The 21,751-nt window shown below is 42.1% G+C and overlaps 1 protein-coding gene across 2 annotated transcripts in view; it reads left to right on the top strand.

Moving 5' to 3' along the window:
- MTAP (methylthioadenosine phosphorylase) overlaps positions 1 to 21,460 on the top strand; it is a 40,307-nt gene extending 18,847 nt beyond the window's left edge. For both annotated transcript variants that reach the window (XM_090038788.1, XM_090038789.1), the window contains exons 5-8: positions 8,559 to 8,661; positions 9,788 to 10,027; positions 13,580 to 13,702; positions 19,460 to 21,460. In XM_090038788.1, coding sequence (XP_089894914.1) covers positions 8,559 to 8,661; positions 9,788 to 10,027; positions 13,580 to 13,702; positions 19,460 to 19,498 — 505 coding nt within the window. In that variant the 3' untranslated portion in view covers positions 19,499 to 21,460. The remainder of the gene's footprint in view (positions 1 to 8,558; positions 8,662 to 9,787; positions 10,028 to 13,579; positions 13,703 to 19,459) is intronic.
- Positions 21,461 to 21,751: the final 291 nt, after the last annotated feature.

Here is a 21,751-nt window from a genome sequence, read left to right as displayed (position 1 = left end):
AGGCTGTAGCAGGATCCCAGGATGGCTGTGGCAGGTAGCCAGGAGGCTGCACCCGCGGAGTCCGGGACCCTGCTGCAGCTGCTTGTGCAACTTGCCTGCTTGCGGATGGCCCAAAACCATGGCTTAATTACCTTGATTAAGTCCAGGGATATCATTAATCCATGCTTAATAATGCATGGATTAATGGCTCCACAGGCTTATTCAGGATAATTAAGCTGCAGTTTTGGGCCATCTGGCAAACCTGAAGGGAGGGATGGTACAGCTGGGTCCCCTTGGCCAATCAGAGGCATGGGGGGGCCCTGCTATGCTCGGCCCGCAAACATGGTGGCCAACCCTGGGATTAACCCACAAAATTAGCCAGCCACATCCTTGAGTTCAGTAGACCCCTAGTGATAGAGGCAAAGATGCAGCACTAGAATTAGTTTCACTTGTAACTATGTAGGGCTGTAGAGCTCAAAGTAGAGAGAATTTTTTTTCAACCCTCCTTGCTCCAGGACATAATTGCTCAATATACTATGGTGTTTGCAGTGTAAACCCTTGATCCCCACCGTACAATTATAAACATTTATGAAGTTTTAAAAAATGTCATGAGAATTATGTTTTGTATCTTTCTGCTTATGAGGCGTGATTTATCTTGAGCCCACCTACAGAGGGTTTATTGAGATTTTTTCATTGGCTTTTCTCTAAGCAAAAGCTTGAGAGGTACAGGCAAACTTTAACTTATCTGTTTTTTAAGTTTGTTTTATTTCTTCTGGGTATTTTATTTTGTTTGCATGCATGGATTTTTTTTAATAAGTAGCATACTTCCTTAAGGAAATGTTGAGTTCCTTGAGGCACAGTTAATAAGGTTATGAAAGATGCTGCATCTTTGCCAGTTCAATGTTGTTATGAGCCAGGCATAACCCCAATCTTTCATTTAAGATAGGCGTAAGAAACAATTTTGGAGCCATGTAACAAACAACAGCAGCTTCCTCTCCAACTGTAGGCACATGTTTCTGCCTGAAATAAGGCACAGGGAAGGTGCTTATAGTTGAAAGGGGTTTCACTACTTATTTTGTGAAAGTTTCTGTGTCTGTGAAAAAGAGAGAAAAATATGAAGAGTTGAAAAAGGCTGTAAGAAGCACCAGACACAGATGGAATAAACCTGTGAGAAAGGCAAAGAGAAAGAGAGCTTTTAGGCTGATTGTTACCTAGAAAAGGGGCTTGTGAGCAAAGAAAGCACTCTTTTGTTTGTTTGATTTCAGTTGTGTTCAGGGAAACAGGAGTTTGTAAACAGCCAGGATTGAATCGGGGTAGTACCCAATACCAGTTTCTTCCCTTCTTCCCTTACCCAAAGCAGCCCATTTAGTAGACCCTAAATTTTGTCTAACCTGTTGGGTCTAAATGGAGTAATAATTTTGTTTAACAAAATGGCTTCATCAACTGAGTTCAAATACATAACAGATCTGAAGTTAAGTATGCAGAAATCTATGATGCCAGTGGTGCACTGGTAGGGTGATAAGGAAGATTTTGATTCTTGATGCTGAAAGTTGTGCTGGTTGCAGTATGTTAATTGTATTCTGATGTTTCTGAAATAAGTGTATTTTCAATACTAAATGAGGAGTGGTTTATGCCACACAAACCTCAAATGTTTACAAAAGCAGAATATATTTTCTGAAAGTATTTCCATGATTGGAAATAAAATGGAGAGAGGAAGGAAAACTACTCTGGGTAGTAGGGATTATAGAAGAAAAGCCTGGCAAACGCTATACAGTGTGGAGGAGGAACCAAGCAGAGACAAGTGATGGGAGCAGTGATAGACATTAAAGATAAAGTCAGAGAGAGAGTGTGGAACACATCTGCAGAGTTTTTAAAATGGGGAGAACTGATAATAACACTGTTTTGTTTCCCAAGAATCCTAGCTTTGTGCAGTGTTTCCTAAGAGTCCCACACCAGGGATGGATTCCTTGATTGTTCATTAAAAAACAAACAAGCAACAGACTCTGGAGACCTGGATTCAGTGCTACATTAAGCATTTTTTACATACTTGGATTATTAAAACATGATATTCACTTCTGCATCCCTGGAGTACCCCAGGGGAATTTGTTATTTTGCCAGGCCAGCTTGCATGCTTACATGTCTTGTTTCTGTGATGTTAGCTATTTTGAATCTTGACCTCTGGCAAGTGCTTTTGTTTGGTGCAGATCTGCTGTTTCTGGAAGTATTGAAACCAGTGTATGTTAAATATAGAGCATATGTGACTGACTAAACACCTTGCTGGAATGAGTCTGATTTGAGCAACTGCATCCTGTACTTGTGGGTCATACTGTAACAGAGTGTGACCCTTTCTCTCAGTAGTTCTGACAAGTCTTTTGTTTTTAAATCTTAAAAAAAAATTAAAGATAAATCAATTTATTTATAAAAATAAGCAAACTTGTTTCCTTAAAATAAATTACATTGTGTGCTTATAGTAATGGCTGGAGATGTGTAATCTGAGCAATAATATGACATTCAGCCTGATGAAAGGTACTAAAAAGTCTTAGGTACAGGACATGGATACCTGTATTAATTATTTTTATTGTGGAAGGGTCCAGAGGCACGAATCTTGGGGCTTTCTTAGGCTAGGTTGAATGGTTGATTTAGATTTGGGGTCTCTTCCCCAAATCTAAATCAGTGATTCTTAACCAGGGTGCCATAGCACCTTGGAGTGCCTTGAGATCTTTCCAAACATAGCCTGGAATATCACATAATGTTAACACTGTTTGGTTTGCAAACATGATTTACAAGAGATTTCACCATAGAGTTAAAACCATGGTGTCCTGCTGTGTGTTCTTTGGAACAGAATAATTGTTCTGTTCTACTTTACATAGTTAACAAATAAGTCAAAGCTAAGAGCTGGCATTTTTCAAGGGGTGTCTCGAGTCTAACAGGGTTGAAAACCATTCATCTAAATAGGCAATCTGGAAGGTTTATCATCTTTACATTCCAGATAAAGAACTGAGGCATGGAGAGGCTGACTGGCTTGGGATCACACAGGCCAGGGGCAGACAATTATTTCTGCTGGAGGGCTGCTTAATGAGTTTTGGTCAGCTGTCGAGATCTGCATGGGTATTTCCTCCCCTTGACGGGTGTCTCACCACCCCTGGTCACACTCCTAATCCCTAACCTTTGCCACCAGAAGTCCCTCCCGTTTCCCTGGAAATACTCCTTTTGGCAAGGGGGTTGCCATCTTGGAACCAGACAAAGAAACAAATTATATTCTAAAAATCATACATTTACTACAACATACATTTATTTGATTTCATAAAATAATTTTTTGATTTACATGTGTTTGCATAGTGTACATAGATGTGATTGTATAATAGCTCAAAATGAAGTCTTACGGTTGTATATTGTGGAGGGGTATGGGGGATATGGGTGGATGGGTACAGGGTTTGTGGGGGGATCTGGATGTGGGTATGTGTGTATGTGGGGTGGGGGTGGATAAGTGTGGGGAGTATGGTTGTGGGTGAGTATTGAGTTTGGAGGGTGTATGGGAGGTGGGGAAGCATGTGGTTGTGTTGTATATGTGGGGTGTGGGTGGGTATTGGGTTTGGGGGGTCTGTGTCAGGGAGGGTGGCTGGGGGATGTGGAGTGTACATAGGGGATGTGGGTATGCCTGTATGGTGGTGTGAGGGGGGTGTTGGGTACATATGTATGAGGGGTTTGCATGTGGGATGTTCCACGCACGCACGCACACACACACATGCCCCCCTGCCTCATTGCACACAGCACCTGCCACCAGTGGCAGCAGCAGGCAGTGAGGCCTTGGAATGCCTGCAGCTGGTAGAGACCCCTGGCAGTGCATGGTCCTGACAAGCCCCAGGACTGCATGGGGCCAGGCTGCTAGCAGTGAGAGTCGGGAGCTGGCTCAGCTTCATGGAGCCCCCACAGGCCCAGGCTCCATGTTCCTGCTGCCTCACTCTGGGCCCCCACTGGCTCTGGCCCTGGAGCATCTGCCTACCGTGGCTTCCACCCACCCGCTGCGCCAACACCACACAGTTCCCTTCTGGCTCCTGCTGCACCCTGTAGTCCCAGCCATGCAGCCAGGAACCACATGGTGCCAGAGCCACCCCACCCTAGCCAGCACTGCATGGAACCAACCAGGAATTGCGGGGCCAGCCTGGTGCCTGCTGTGCCAGCAGGGAGAGTGGGGAGCTGGCCTGGCTTCATAAAGCCCCTGTCAGCCTGGGCTCCACACTTCTGCCCTGGGCCCCCACTGGTGCAGGCCCCACGATCCTGCCCCACACTCCAGCCTAGCTGTCACTGTGCTCCTGCCCACCCACTCACTGCTACTTCCCCCCCCCCACCCCTCGCCTGGTGCTACTGCCACTGCCATTTCCCCACCTTCCTGCTGCTGCTGGCCCTTCTCTCCTCACCCCCACCTGCCCACCTGCTGCTCCAGCATCACATCATTCCCGGCTGCATGGCTAGGACTGCAGGACACAGCAGGAGCCAGCCTGGCCGTCCTTTGGCTGACCCCAGCCCGTCCCCCATGAACTGGGATGATTGCTGGTGTTCTAATCTGACTGCACTCTTGGGCAGAGGGCAGCAGGGAACAGTCCCAGGGTTGCTAGGCAAAGGCTTCCGATTTGGTGGGGAGGGGCTGAGGGTGAGGCAGACCTGGTCAGGCCTTGCTGCTGCTGCCCCTGGGTCCTGCTGCTGGCTTCTCCTGGGTCCTGCTGCCACTGGCTTCTCACCAGCTTAGACAGGCAGCCACAGACAAATAATAATTAATTTTTTAGGGGTCCCATGGGCTGGATAGAATGACCTGGTGGGCCGGATTTGGCTCATGGGTCATATTTTGCCCACCCCTGACACAGGACTTCCTGTGTCTAAGCCAGGGATTGAATCCAGGTCCCTGGAGTCTAAACTCAGTAGTTTAGCCATGAGCCCACCCTTCATTGGCTGCCTAGTATTAGTAATTTACTGTGGAGAGGAGGGTTTATTCCCTCCCTTTCCCAGTCCATGCGGAGCTCAGCTACAGCCTTTGCTGTTAAGATGAACTAAACAGCTGGTTTCAGTTTGCAGTTTTGTGTATTTGTTCCTTTTTAAGAAGAAAGCAAAGCCATACTCGAGTTTGTATCCTCGCTGGTGCATCACTCACGTGTACGTGCATTCCTAGAACTTCTGAGTATTTCATGGTGGTACAATTAGTGGGACGATTGTATGAGTCTTTCCCAATGTACTGTGAGAGAACTTGTCTATCCTGCTCACCTTGGGACAATTTTTGAAAGGTATTGGAGGCCTGTGCCCTCACTGCAAAGGGGGCAGGCTTAATGGGAAGTGTCACTTGTGCTTTGGCTGCATTGAGCAAGATAGCATGGGTTTAAAGAATCACGAAGCTCAGTTGAATGAGTTTTGTGTGTGGAGGAAGCCAGGTTAGAGAACCTGAATTAGCTCTAAAAGAGAAGACCAGATTCATAGGGGTGGATTACAGTATGAGATCCTTACAGTATGAGATCCATGTTTTGATTCTTCGTGGCTTAATTTGGAAAACAGGTAGAAGTTTAGGTCCATTACATGTCTTATATTTTCATAAAACAGAATCAAAGCTTACAAGAGAGTGAAGAAGTAACTCTGACATTTCACTAAATTATATTGTCTTGACTGTGAATTACCTCTGTGGATTCCATTTCCTCTCATTCTAAGCAGTTCATTAGCAGCCATTTGGCCCAAGGTAATTGCAGACTTGTGTGCAATCTTAAATTGGCTGGATTCTGACTTCAGCCCTGAAGGGAAAATAATATGACCAGTTTGACATATTTCAGAAACAGCATAGGGTTTTTTCATATAAATTTGATTTGCATACCTACCTTCCTGTTGTATAGCCTCCTGTGTAAGAAACTGCAATTACTGTATAAACTTTAGTATAAAGGATACAACTGATGGGATGATTTGAAATATTTTTAGATTAGTATGAGTCAGAGGGTATACAGTGATATGGCTGTCCCTCCCCTCTCCCCCTGCTTTTGGCTGTTGGTTCTCCTCCCTCCCTCCCAACCCCTTTTGATTTGAGCACATCACAGGAGCCTCCAAGGACTTTTTAAAGTCTCTAAAGCAGGTGGAAATCCTCCGTCCCTTCCCCTTCCTGATCAAAGCACCCCCACTCTCTGCCCCTTGCACTCTTTCCCTGCTGTCCAGGAAGCAGAGAAGCACCAGAGCCATTCCTGCCCCCTGGGTAGGGACTGGGCTCAGTTGGTGATGGGAACAGTGACAGCATACTTGGTCCTGGACTGGGTTGGGAAAACTACTCTCCAGCCACCCTGTTGCTGCTGTCTGCTCCTCTGCTGAGCCTAGCCCCCAGTCAGCCTGGCTAGCTCTGGAGCTTCCTTGCCCCTGAACAGTAAAGAAAGCAGCAGTGCCAGGCAGGGGAGGGGACATGCTTCTGAGCAGCAAGAGGAAGGGAAGGGGGATTTTACCTGTTTTAGGGACTTAAAAAGTCCCCAGAGGCTTCTATGGCTTTGTCTGCCCACACTGGTGGGGGTAGAGGAGGTTGCCAGGAGGGGGTGCAGCCACCCGTACGGTGTTGGTTGCTTCTCCCGCACCCCTTTTTGGGAAATCCTGGATCCACCCCTTGTATGTGCTGATAGCTTGGGGGAGAAAGTTTTACAAACAATACTAGTAATACAAAGTGTCTGCATATGTCAAATGTCTGCTCATAGACAAATAAAAAGCATGTTTTTTTAACTTTTTAAATCAAAACTTCAGTTGAATGCATGGTGCTATAAATTGAAATGAAACTGATCAGAATAAATGGGTTACTGCAGGGGTTGTCAACCAGGGGTACGCGTAACCCCAGCGGTACTTGGACTGGTCGTAGGGGGTACGCACGGGCAGGCAGGGATGGATCACTGCTGCCTCCCAGGAGCAGGGCTGGGGTGTGGTGAGGGCAGGGAAGCTCACATGCAGCGGCAGCCACCACTACCCACCAGCCCGGTGAGCTTCCCTGCCCCACAGGTGGCCCACGTGCCATCCCTGCCTTCCGCATGCCACCCCCCACCTTGCTCAGCCTCCAGCCACCGGTTGTACTTAGACTGAAAAAAGGTTGAATACTCCTGGGTTCCTGCATTATATATGAGCGTGAAGAACGAGCTAAATTTTGAAACCCTTCCTTATACAAAAAAAACTCTGCCCAACTAAGGATGGGGGAAGGACTTCAGACATTCTAGGAGGGGAAAAAAAAGTCTTTCTCAAAACTGCCACTTTTTTCTTTTGTTTTCTTCCTGCTCTATTTTAACTTCTATAAAGTAGGAGGAAATTTCACTTCTCCCTCTCTCTCCCCTTCCTTCTTTCCCCCAATAATATGTCCTGCAGATATTTTTCTGGTAGAGCTCCCCTCGAGCTGGACATTCACTAGGTTGTTAGTGTGGGTCCTCAGTGCATGGACCTCTTTGCTCCTTCCTTGGACCAAAAAAGACCACAGGCATTGCCCCAGCTGTTGTTTCTCAGCATATTCCTCTGCTTGCCACCCTCTTCTGAGACCTCAAGGTCTGGCATATGGAGTAGCACTGAACTCTCAAACTATCCCATTGTATAAGGATATCCTCTTTCATAATGCAACACTAGAGATCTATACATAGTATTACATATTCACTTTTGAATGCATGACTTTCACCGTTTGCCTAGATTGTTAGAACAGGAAATAATGTTATCTTGTTAATCAACAGGCAGAACAGAAAATTACATAAAGTTAACCTTTAAAGTCAAGTGACTTCTGACCCAAATGAATACAAATGCCCTGTTTCCCCACAAGTATAGCATGTAGCAGACCAGGGAGCAGGGAATGAGTCTCAAAGGACTTTGTTTTCAGAGGCACCACTGAATTGGCTGACTCAACACAATTGAGGGTGGAATGTGCTCATGAGTCAGAATTCTAACAGATGACAAAATGGAAAAACTGTGTGGTGCTATTTATGGATAGTTCTGCATTGAGACCAGCTGCAAGTCTGTTTGATCACTGTTGGGCGAAGAGATGGTCTATTATCAGGGTGGGGGGAGGGAGTAATGTCATTTGCACATTTGTAGAGATTTCTCTCAGTTTTATCCTGCCAATAAATGAATATTATTTTTCTAAAAACAAGGTCTCTAGTTCTCAGTAACATGGTAGTTGCATATTTTCATGGTTTTTTTAGGGAGCTCTTCCCATCAGCACAGTACAGTGCAGTTAGAATAGCTTCTTGAATTTGTATAAGGATTTTTTCAGGGATCAAAATTTGACTACGTACTGTTTTTGCAGAGGTGTTTCACATAGAAATTTAATATGGCTAAATTTTAAAAAGATTAGAAGCTCAGTTTCTACATGCAAATAACTGTTTTATAATAAACTGGTAACATGATAATAGATTATAGCTTTACTTTCTTCTAGTTTCATTTTGGAAAAATCTGACAAAGGCAAAATGGGCAACAAATATGATTAAGAAAATGATCCTAATATTTCCATGTGCTTTTTTTCATCAGTTGACATCTCAGTCACCGTGTTTCTGTAAATTTCCTGCTGCATATATCCCTAAGTATGCTTTTTTAAAATTTTTTTTCAGGACAACCAAAAGACATCAAACTTTTTATGATGGGCAGTATTGTGGTCTTTCAGGAGTATGTCATATTCCAATGAATGAACCATTCTGTACCAAAACCAGAGAGGTTAGTGAATTTTATAAGAAAATTTCAATATTTAAAACTTGTTTTGACACCCCTTGTGGTTTATAATAGTGCTGTAGTGTAGTGCTTTTAGGATATAAATACAGTGCCCACTCTTTTCATTCTTCCATCTCAAAGATGTACTTAAATTTAGTAGACATAGAAAGTAAAATTGAACCCCGTTAGCACTCCTAATCAGAAGTCCATACATCAAAGATTGGAACCCATTGTATACCCAAACACAAAGCTTAGTCCCACAAATTAGTATAAATCTCATTACTCCTAGCTAATCACTTCTATACAGATTCCTAGTATGTTTTTCCTAGGCTATGGTATATACATTCACACTCTTGTATGCACACAAGCACTTACTTCCCTTCTTAAACAAAGTTACTTCCACCAGTGCAGCCCCCACCTTGATAAGCCATAGTGTTAATCTTGATATACATCACCCTCCAGCATTTTCACTACAGTGTCACCAAGACTTGGTCTGAACAGTAAGCAAGGCCTTTGTATCAAATATAACTCTCTTCTGGCTTCTTCACTTGGTGCTGCAAACTAGTTTTGGTATAAACAGAATCAGCTGATTTCAGCTCCTGTTGCAACAAAGCCAGCTTGACAGTCAGGGGTTTACTCTAATTTCCTGCAGTAGGTGTAAAAACATACAGTATTCCTACTAGGAGGACTGCGCACTTCCAGCATTGGGAGGGGAAGCTGAAGAGGGAGTGGGTTTCCTTATGCGACACCTGCAACCATAAGCATATAGTCATCGTATGAAACAGACTTATTATATGGAAGTTATCCAGGTAGGATACAAGTGTCATGCTGCATGGACAGACAAGGTGCTTTAGGTAAATGTGATATGTTTTATTAGACCAACTGAATAGTTGGAAAAATTGTTCTTTGCAAGCTTTTAGGCACAAATACCCTTCTTCAGGCATAGGAAGAGACTGCTGGTGTTTGTCTACTCTCTAGGGTTGGATAGAAGTTTAAGCCAATATGCAGAATGCATGCTTGGTTCTCATATTCTTCATTTGTATAGGTAAATATCTGACTTCACATTGGTGATTATTTGGGTTTTTTTATGCTATTACTATTACTGCTAATAATTGTAACAAAAACTTGGCAGGTTCTTATAGAGATTGCTAAGAAGATTGGCCTCAAGTGCCACTCAAAGGGGACAATGATTACTGTTGAAGGTCCACGTTTCAGTTCTCGGGCAGAAAGCATGATGTTTCGCAGCTGGGGAGCTGATGTTATTAACATGACCACAGTTCCTGAAGTAACTCTTGCAAAAGAAGCTGGGATTTGCTATGCAAGCATTGCTATGGCAACAGATTATGACTGCTGGAAGGAGCATGAAGAAGCAGTGAGTGAAGTCTCTCTTCCTTTTGGGCCTTGTTGATTTACATTGTGACAAACTATGTGTAATGTGTATACATAACATCATGTAGATCCTGACAGAAATGGCCCTTTTGTACCAAGAAAACATGTAGCATTTCTGTTTATACCAGCTTATACCCTAATGTGTTCCACTGCAGCCATAGAGTTCTTCTGGATTAACGTTGAGGGAAAAAAAGAGCAGAATTGGACTTTGTATGTTTCCCTTTCATAAAGTTGTCCAATGATAAATATGGGGCCCCTGTGAATCAGAGAGTGCGTATAAGGCCAGTGTGACATCATTTTCCTGTGATAGATCTGGTGCTTATTTTTTTAAAGCTCTGCTCCCAAGAACATATACTTGTAAGTTCTTGTACCTCTTTTCTCATGGATTCAAGAGTGGCTACTAGCAGAAGGCTCGCTGATTGCCAGCTAAGTCTTAGTTAACACAAAATATTGTCATGCCAACTAAAGGGCCTTAGGAAAAGGAAACAGTGGCATGTAGTTCTTAATAAAAGGCCAAAGCTGTTTTGCAAAATAGCTTCTTTATATTATATTTTATATAATTGAAATTTTTCATTGGCTATGTTTCTGACCAAAAAGCTAGTACATAGACAAAAGATTAAACTGTATACAGTTTCAGATCATTATATTTTAGTAGTGAGGATTCTTAATCATTGGAACTCCTTATTTGACAAAGGAAATTGTGTATTTCCCAGCTCTTGAATCCTTATATCAAGATAGAACCGGAGAATTTATTTATAAAAATGTCCAAACAACAGTAATTCAGTGTGGTACAAGAATAACTAGGTGAACTTTATGGTCTGTTTTGTTCAGAAAGACAGACCTAATGGTCACAATGATGCTTTCTGGCTCCCAAAAACTAGTAAGCATATAAAAAAGAAACCTTAAGGTCAGATTGCTCCAGTGGGTGTGTATAGCAGAATTTTGCTATTCTACACTAATGACATGACTTGGTTACTAGGGAGCTTTTATTGTACTTGAAAGTGGAATTCAACAATTTTAAAACGAATACAGTTTACCCTTCACAAAATAACAGCAATAGGAAGGTATCCAAATAAACTCTAGGAACATTCTTAAATGAGCATTCACTTATGATAAATAAACAGTACTAGATTAAATTATTTTTAAGAAGCTTTAGATTTTTTCCCCATGTAATGGAATCATAGTAGGAAAAAAAGTATGATATACCTTGAAATTAGCAAGGCTTTTGATATGATCTCCCACAACATTTTCACAAGTAACGTAAGGAAGTATGGAATGGGTGAATAGACTGTAAAGTGGATAGAAAACTGGCTGGATCGTTGGGCTCAGAGAGTAGTAGTCAATGGCTCAATGTCTAATTGACAGCCAATCTCAAGTGGAATGCCCCAGGGGTCAGTCCTGGGGCCTGTTCTGTTCATTATCTTCAGCAGCAGCCTAGAAAATGGGATAGAGTGTAGCAAGTTTGCAGATGGCGCCAAGCTATGGGGAGTAGTACATACACTGGAGGGTAAGACTAGGATTCAGAGAGACCTCAACAAATTAGAGGATTAGACCAAAAAAAAATCTCATGAGGTTCCATAAAGACAAGTGCAAAAACCTGCACTTAGGATGGAACAATCCTATACACCGGCACAGGCTGGGGATCAACTGGCTAAGCAGCAGCTCTGCAAAAAAGGACCTGAGGGTTACAATGGACAGTAAACTGAATGTGAGCCAGTAGTGCGCCAAGAAGGCTAATGGCATATTTAGGTGCATCAGTAGAAGCATTGCTAGCAGGTCAGGGAAGTGATTCTTGCTCCTCTATTTGACACTGGTGAGGCCACATCTGGAGTACTGTGTCTGGTTTTGGGCACCCCGTTACAGAAAGGATGTGGTCAAATAAGAGGCAGTCCAGTGGAGGGCAAGGAAAATGGTTAGGAGGCTTGGGTACATGACTTCTGAGGAAGGGCTGAGGGAACTGGGTTTATTTATCTGGAGAAGAAAAGACTGAGGGGCAGATTTAATAGCAGCCTTCAATTACTTGAAGCGAGGTTTGAAAGGGGATGGAGCTAGACTGTTCTCAGTGATGGCAGATGACAGGACAAGGAGCAATGGAAGTTTAGGATGGATATTAGCAAAAACTTCCTTACTAGGAGGATAGTAAAGTGCTGCAACAGATTAGCCAGAGAATCTATGGACATCCTTGGAGATGTTTAAGACCTGTGTAGACAGAGCCTTGGGTGGGATGATTTAGTTGGGGGTGGACCTGCTTTGAGCAGGGGATTGAATTAGATGACCTCCTGAGGGTCCTTCCAACCCTAATTTGCTGTGATTCTATGATAATGGTTATTTGCAGACCCTAACTATGCATTTTATACCTGAAATGTATCTATATTTCTTTCAAGTTTAACTCTGACTTTTGTGGATTTGGAAATCCTTGCATTTGAAATGATTACAGCACCTCTGCAGTGTATTTTGTCTCAAATCTTTGAGGTGTACTTTCAAGCTGTAGTAAAATAGGATTAAGATTCTTTTTACTGGAAATGGCCATCTTAATTGCAAAACTGAAATAAGTAGTTTCTTGCAATATTGGTCTATCCATGCACTGGTCTGTCATAAAGTGTGGGGTTCCTGAGCACTTTGTTTTCTTTCTGAACTGGTTGTACCATAAGATGCCTACGAGATAGCTTGCATAGTCTAAACTCTAGCAGACTCAGGAGATTATAGATTTTTCAGTGGAATTTTTGGAGGCTGAAGTGAAATATTGACAATATTATTATTATTATTATTAGTCTTATTATACTAGAAAAAATCAGCCAGCGATGACCAGTAAAATCTAAGTGATACCTTTATAAATAGCACAGAAGTTGTATTGATGTTTCTGAAAATCATCACCTTGCTCCTTGTTATATCAGTTGCAGTTCATATCTCAAGAACTACTCTAAAATATTCTCTCCAGCAAGAATGTTCTAGAAGTTTACTTGGTTACCATTCTTTATATGTATTTGTTTATATTTATATTATCAGGCCCTCAGACCTGATGAAGAATACCTTTCCTTTGAAAGCTTACCTAAATTTATCCTAACCATGCAATCGGTCCACTAAAATCATCCAGTCATCTCTCTTTTTATATTTTCAAACAGTCTGTACTACAATTTATCATTTTACCCAGATGTGTCAGCTCCTCTTTAAAATATTAGTGCATTTATGAAGTGTAAGATTGGCTAGAAGAAACTTAAAATACCATTTCCTCCCCAAAGGTCCCAATCTTTACTCAGTTAAACAGTTTCACTGAGCTCTTGAATAAAGGATGTCCAGAATCAAGTCCCAGCTGTACTATATAACCTCCCCCCAAAAAACTGGACAGAGTTTATTTCTTCTCTGTGGCTAGGGTTATTTCCTTTTAAAATACATGTTTTTATTTTTTATTAATCCTTTCTAACCTGAGTTGAATCAGATACATGGGGTGGTTTAATCAGGAGTTGAGGTGGGTGTTACAGAATTTATTTTCTAACAAGTTAGAGGAAAGCATTAACAGTTTTTATTGTATTTCTAGGTTTCCGTAGATAAGGTTCTAAAGATGCTGAAAGAGAATGCAAATAAGGCAACCAGCATACTGCTTACTGCTATACCTCAGATAGGCGCCATGGATTGGACAGGAACTCTGCACAATCTGAAAGTAAGTAGAAAAGCTGAATACAGTCTCAGTTGGGGACTGTGTATGTGTGCACACGCCTGCACAAATGCGTGTCCCAAAATAATTATTTTCAAATAAGAACTTTATCAAATAACAATATAGCAGAGGCATTCCATGCAAGAACACTAGAGAATTTTTTTTCAGATTTTAGATGTACTGCAAACAGCTAATCTCAGTTCTACAAAAAAAGTAAAAGACAGAGGTACAGCTGCACTATCTGTACTTAAACTGTAACATCCTTTCTACCAAGAAAAGTACAAATTTACATGAATCTACAGATTCTAGATGTATATCTATTCACTGTAGAGCTCAAAAATAGTAGAGAGCAAATATGGAGGAGATCAAACCTAACTTGAATATGTTGTGCTCTAGGGCAGGGGGTAGCAACGTATGGCCCATGGGCTGTATCCAGCCAATGAGGAGACTGGATCTGACTCATGGCAGCTCAGGGAATCAGACACACGCTCAAGCCACAGCAGAAAAGGAAACATCCCTAGAGTCATATTGCCTGCCTTGCTTCGTTTATTCAAAGATTCACCAGAGTCCTAGCACCTGCCTTTTTCCTATCTTTTCCTTTCGCAGTACCTGCTAATCACTGGGGAGATGGGTTGTGACAGGGGCTGGGTTGCAAGCAGCAACCGATGGTGACAAAAGGTTGCCAACCCCTGCTCTAGGGTGTTTGAGGAGGGAAAATAGTTCAACGGCTCGCAGGCAGATAGCTTAGTTTAAGTATCCAACAGTCCAGTCCATTTGCCTGGACAGTGCTGTGATTTTAGATTTGCAGAAAGTGAATGTCAAAGTGATAGTGAAATATCTTTTCAAATCTTGCAGAGAAGGAATTTCAGTCAAATATTTTTAAAAGCAGTAGGGCGGCTTATGCCATTTCCACAATTCTGTCACACCAGATTCCTTTGCTTGCTGCAGTTTAGGGAAGAGATCGTTCTTAAAATGTTGTTGATTTCTTTTCTTATTCTTGCCACACAGCCACTTTCTTTTCTTACACATAACCACTTCCTGGATCCCTTGACTCCCCTAATTTCCAGGGTACCAGAGGAGCTGAAGAGGGCCCAGAACTGGCTATGTAAATGACTATGCAAGGAAAGAAAGTTGGGAATACAGGGGCCAGGGAGCTGAGGGAAGCAGGGTTTTGGGCTGGGAGGGAGGAAATTGAAAGGTTGTATTAAACAGGGTGGTGCTATATAAGAGACACGCCTAGAAGGAGTAAGAGTACAGTCCCAAAGTTTTGATGCCCACTCCTGTCATGACAAAGGAAATTGGAAACTTCAATGAAAATACAACTTTAAAAATATTTTTCCTATTTTCTTAAGGTACAAAGGCGAAACATGTAACCCTAACCCATTTATCAGAATGTGTTTACTAAAGTACCTTTTGGGATTCAAACTCCACTACAGACAGAATTGTGTTTTGTTGGAAGGCTGGGTGAAACTTTGCATTAGGATCAACTCTTCTTTTCTCAGTCCAGTCTCATTGCCTTGCTCCCATCTCCTCCAGCTTAATAAATTATTTTGATTTATTCAAAGCCAAGATACACCAGGCAGAATTCAGCATGAATCCTTAATGAAGTTTAAACACTGAAATGCTGGTTCTCAGGGCTCCAGCTTAAAATCACAAGATGGGGCCCTGCCTGGTCACTCCCACAGCTAGCCCAGCCCAGTATATCTTCTCCCACAGCTACCCAATAAGCCCAGTATATCTTCAGGTGTTTGCTTTTAGTTGCTTCTATTGCCTTCCGCTTTTTCCAGTATCTGTGTATGGGAGGCCAGCTGACTCTTTTGCAGTATTTGGATAGTTGTGGGGCAGATGGATGGATGAGGAACAAGCAGGGTCAACATTCTTTCTGAGCTGCAATCTACAGAATCCATCCTAAAGAGATGGGGCTCCATGTCTTATATGAAGAAAGAACACACTCTCTCTCTCTCACACACACACACACACACACACACACACACACACACACTTCTTCCTTCTTATTTTTAATTAAAAATACCCATTAGCTTTTCAGTGATCCAGACTTTCTAGTTTTCAATCAAAAAGTCTGATCATATCAAATGACTACTGTGTACTTTAGTAAGAGGTGTCCTGGTTGGTTCCCACATAAAATTGTCCAGTTGGTTCCTTTAGTGGGATGGGAAAATGGTGAGTGATTTGGAAGTGAATCTTTGAGATTCCCTCTGCCATAATTGATGAATTTCTGACTGCCTTCTCATAGAATCATAGAAGTCGGGTCGGAAGGGACCTTGTAGATCTTCAAGTCCGACCCCCTGCCAGGGCAGGAGAAAAAAAACTGGGCTCAAATAATCCCAGCTAGGTAGGCATCAAGCCTCCTCTTAAAGACCTCCAGGGTAGGAGCCAGCACCACTTCCCTTGGAAGTTGGTTCCAGATCCTAGCCGCTGTAACTGTGAAGTAGTTCTTACAGATGTCTAATCTAAACCTACCCTCCAACAACTTGTGGCCGTTATTCCTTGTTATGTCAGGGGGCGCTAGGGGAAACAAGGTCTCTCTCAAACCCTTCTGGTCCCCCCTAATGAGTTTATAGACTGTCACCAGGTGACAGTCTAGACTTCTCTTGTGAAGGCTGAACAGGTTCAGGTCCCGCAGTCTCTCACTGTAGGATCTGCCCTGTAGTCCCCGGAACATGCGGGGCAGAACCTACAATGAGAGACTGTAAAATGAGAGACTGTCTTCTTGACTCTGATGTGGTCTGAGTGCTGAGGTAGTGGAGAAAGGATGCTGGGATTTGGTTATGGAGTTGGAAGGCTCTAATGAAGTTAGACTCAGGAATTTGGAATTGTCTGATGGGCAGATTATTCAGAACTTGCTTTACAAGAAGCCAGGAGGTCAGAGGTTAGGATTTCTGGTAGGGGAATACAGACTGGTTTGGGGGAGGCCAGAGACGCTGAAGTCTTTGGAAAAGTGGTAGGAACGTCTGAGGTGTAGAGAATTTAGGTTTTGTTGATGAATGATTTTGAGGGATAAAGTGTTTGAGGCTGGATAGTGGAACCCCAGACTAGGCCCTGTTGTATTTATACTGGTAGGTATATGAACCGGGGGGGGGAGGGGCATGCATGTATTTGAACCATAAATGAAAAGAGAAAGGAGCCACCGCCCTCCACTGATGCATTAAGTTTTCTTTATTATCAGCCTTTATCTGAATCCTTTCAAAGTCAGATGGTTCTTACTGAACTAGTTTGTCTGAGCTTTTCTTTCCTACTGCTTAAAGGCAAGGTCAGAGAGGACAGTGGGACAGGAGAATAGGCAAGGAGTAGTTCAATCAGTTTTGCTACAGAGGCAAAAGAATTCCCCCACAGCTTTGCATTCTTGCAGATGAAGGCTAATGGTTTACTATGGATCCTGTTTCTTCTAATAGCGATTCTGGGTCCCTTGAAGCTCTTGGACAGAAATGATTGGTGTCAGAGCCTTGCCCTCTACACCTAGTGGTAACAGCATCTCATATCACCCCATCAGCAACAATGGGGAAGTTTTACCCAGAGAGGAGAGAGAGTTCTGACTGGCTCTTTGCTACTCCATACACTCCTCTTTCTCATTTCTCTGTCCCTACATCATGCCTCTAAGGCACTGTTAACCACCTTTCTCAGTAAGAGAGTTCTGGAGCATTGAAACAGAAATGAGGAGGGAGAGTGGCTTACTCCTGTGACAGCCAATGCCCATTGCCTTTTCTTCTGTCTGTTGCTCTCTGTCATATCCCTGAGTACCCTTCGTTAAATTACAAAGTGAATCCTGGACTAGAGATAGATGAAAGATGTACAAATAAACCATTAAGGGACTACCTGAGTGTTTTTTTTAAATGCCAGGATGTTTATAAAATAACTTTCTTTGGTCCAACCCAACTCTGATGGTTTATATAGAGACCATCCCCTCTGTTTGTGATTCACAAGGGATTTCATAATGTCAAGCATTGTTAACAGTAGAATTATCAACTGGTACTTTAAACTATTGTTTATTAATAACATGCACCTTTTTGAAGGCAGTGCTACCTTACAATTGCTGCTTCTCTGAGGAAGGGATGGGGTAGAATGTCCTTTGGGTTCCAGAATGGAACAAGTCATTGGGCTTGTGCTGCAACCAGGAAATGCCAGAGATGTTACTGTGTTGGCTGCATTTTCACTTGTAACCCTGAGCACATGATGAATTGTTCTGTACACTGTTCCATCTCAAGCATATATCCTTACTATTTGTAGTCCTTCAAAATAGGGATATTGTAAGTGAGAGAGAAACCCTCTATCTTTTTTGTTGACCAAAGCTGCAACTCATGGGCTAGTTGACAAATGAGAATGAATCTGACTCATCACAGGACCACTTTGCAGATTAGCCCACTGTGGCACAGCTAGCAGTTTTGGCTCAAAAGAGAACCCAAACTGGGGCGGCAAGAGAATTTTGTGTCAGGACTGCTCTGCCTTGCAGAACTGATCTGTCCTCAGGCCCGCTCTTCAGGTTTAAGGTCCTGACCCTTTGTGAATTCCTCTCAGGCAAACCACTGTCCACAGATGAAGCTCCATTGACCTCTCTGTACAGATTTTAATACTTATTTGCTAACTCATGTCAACTAATGCTTTCAAAGAATTGTATTTGGGAACTACTAGGTGCTTGGGTATAGCTAACACTTTTTATTATAGCGTCATGCGTATTCACTGTACCTACATACATCCCTGATCCTAGCAGAGGAATTGTTTTAGTGATGCAAGTAGTTTTAGTAAAGTTAGTGGACCTACTCTGTTGATTAAGTTCATGACAGTGAAAAATGGGGCTCTAGGTAGGTTTCACTGGTTCTACCTAGAACCCCATTGGTCCAGAAGAGCAGAGTGTCTCTGATGGAAGTGAGTGAAAACTGAGAGCTCAGCATCTGAGTTGGTGACTCACAGCATGGCCCAATGTTGTGAGTACTGTACTCAGGTACCATTTAGTATTGTCTTAGGAAAAATAGGTTTTCATTATTTTCAGTTATCTGATAGTCTTGTAATACATTAAATGAACCTGGAAAAAAATTCCCTTTTAGCAATTTTAGTTCTTTTCAGAGTTTTAGGATTGAGTTTATGTGAATAACTATGAATCATGTGTGTGACTGATATGGTAGTGTTGGAGTGATGTAACCATGATGGTCCAGGAACTATGTGAGAGGCAAGGATTTTTGTGGGTGATATCTTTTATTGGACCATGTACATGATTGAAATGGACTTAGACAAGCCTTTTCATCATGTCAGGCAAAGGGTCTGATGATCAAAAGTTTGTCTTATGTCTGGCCTAACCATGCAGTTGGTCCAATAAAAGACATTACCCACAGAAATCCTTGCCTCTAACCAATATGTTACTTTTCAAATAGTTTATCAAAATACAAAACTTCATAATATTCACTTTAAAAACTGCCATTTTCAGTTTAGTATTTTGTATGCTATCATTGCCAGCCGACAGCAACAAGAAATCAGCTTATTAGATCTGGAAAACTAATTACAAAGTACCCAGTTCACAGTTCTTAACTGCTGCAGGTTAAAGGCTCTCTTATTCCATTACCATCCATTTTGAGGTTTCTTAAGGGTCGGTGCATGCATTGAGAAAAGTCACAACATTCATAATCTCTGACCAATCAGTATAATTACCTGTTCAGAACTGTGTTATATATTAAAGGCATAGATGTATGCATGTGCATGGGTGGGTGAAAGTTGGACTAGAGTGTATTCAGCTTTTTTTACTTTGTATTTCAGGGTACTGTGCAGTGCTCAGTCATGTTACCAAAGCATTGAAAGCCTGAGTAGACTCCCACATTTGGATGCTTGCAAGTAGAAGATCCATTCTCCAACTGATTAGTAAAATTAAGATTTTAAAAAGCTAAAACTAGAGTTGCTAGTTGCTTTGCTATCTCCTCCCCTCTCCCCCCCACTAAGAGAAGAATATTTTTTAATTCAGAAATGTCTTGAAGGAATACAGGTTGCTTTCAGTAAAATTATTGTATTGTTTTTATATTAATGTGTTAATTTTCTATATTTTCTTTATATTTTACCATTCTATGAATTTTGTTCATTCTAAGCCTAATATGATAAACTGTTTACACTTTCATTATTCTCACAGAATTTTATTTCATTATACCATTATCTGAATATCAATTATTCTTATGAACATGGTACAATTTTTTTATATTCCTGTCATAAATACAGTACAGTATATTTTTATATATTACCATTGTTTAAATGTTTATTAGTCCATCATCAATATGATACTATAAGTATACTTTACCCTTACAGTTTTGCCTTCTCATTGATATGCTACTGTGAGTTACTTTTTTCAGTATTCTCTGATGAAAATATGCTTTCCATATAGCTGAAAAAACATTTCCAGTTTTACAGCCAAAATCTTGCACCCATATATAATTGTCCTATTCTGCAGCAACTAATCATTCTAAGAATAAGTGTTACTATTTTAAACATTTACCTGATAGCATGAGCAAATTGTGAGACTAATACCTGGATTGCACTTGATTGCTTATAAACATTCATGCCTGAACATAACTCCTGCAAAATTGGAATCTTGGTTTGAAGATCCTTAAAAAAATTAGATGCCTGAAATGTTAGAAAATTTTTCAATTTTAGCCTCAGCTGCTTGAGTTCTGGAACAAATGATTCGTTCACATTTAGGATTTAATCCCAGACACTTTATGGGTACTGGAAATACTCATTTCTTTCTTTTTGTTCTTTGTGGAGGTGGAGCAGAGGAGGCTGAGGGCTGTCCTAGGCCTTGACTGGCTGACTAAAACTGAAGTTGTTGACTAAAACTGACTGAATAAAACTGAAGTGACAAACAGGAAAATGTGTTGACTTGATGCTGCTGCCAAAGTTTTGAACATGTTTCTCTACTATTTATCTAAAAAAAAAAAAATCTGCTTTTTAAAGTTCCATTCTGATATACAGCTCTTAAGTGATGCATAAATTCATGATGTTACTTAACTAATGTATGTATTCATGTAGTTTTCATCTTCTAGACCAGGGGTGGGCAAAATATGGCCTGCAGGCCAGATCTAGCCTGTCAACAGATTTGATCTGGCCTGCAGCTGTCAAATTATTAGGTCTGACCTGTGGGTGGCTGGCAGCCCTGGCCACTGCATGGTGCTGGGCAGGTCTGCTTCCACCCAGCAGCATCAGCTGTGGACCTAGCAGGACTTCCGTTGGAGTGGGTGGGTGGTGATGTCAGAGCCCCAGTGCAGAACCTGCCAGTGGCATCCACAACTGATGCTGCCACCCTCCCAGCACAGTGAAAGCTCCTGCCCGTTGCCCCCACCCAGAGCCTGCTGTGGACCCAGACAGAACCTGCTGCCACAGGGGGTGACCATCAGCATCAGCTATGACACTGCCAGCAGGTTCTGTGTCAGGGCACTAGAACCTGCTGGGTGGGCCCACAGCTGATGCCACTTCCCATGTGCTGCTGCAGAAGTCCCCATCTGGGTCCACAGCTGAGCTTCAGGGCTACAGTCCAGCTGGGTTCTGGAGGAAGGAAGAGGGGGAGAGAGACAGGAGAGGAGAGGAGAGAGAGACAAGGAGAGAGAGAGAGAGAGAGAGAGATGGATGTGGCCCTTGACAAATCCCAAAAGCTCATTAAGTGGCCTTTCAGCTGAAATAATTGCCCACCCCTGTTCTAGACTCTGTGGAATGTAATTTGCTTGCAAAAAGAATCTGCTGCTTCTTGCCTAACAAATAAACCAAATATAAATCCTCCGCATTGTGAATGGGGTTTACTTCATTCTGGTCTTTTTGACATAATTGAGTTTAGTGATGTGAATGGCGAAGTATCCAGTATACCTGGAATTGATCTTCATAGTACTTCAGAAACACCATTAGCAGAGCTGAAGATCTGAGAATACCCAAGTGAAAACTTTCCAAAACAATATTAGTGGATCAGAGCACAAATCATACCAAGTGCCACATACCTCCCCAAGTTTTTGAAACAAAAATAATGTCCTATATAAAGAACAAATAACCAGGGAGATGGTCATTAAAATAACCAAA

Source organism: Crocodylus siamensis, chromosome 3 (genome assembly GCF_052110815.1).
Source record: "Crocodylus siamensis isolate JL-2025a chromosome 3, ASM5211081v1, whole genome shotgun sequence".
In the NCBI taxonomy this organism is placed as follows: Eukaryota; Metazoa; Chordata; order Crocodylia; family Crocodylidae; genus Crocodylus; species Crocodylus siamensis.
Note: the sequence above shows the minus strand (reverse complement) of the source record. Positions and strands in the feature narration are given on the sequence as shown.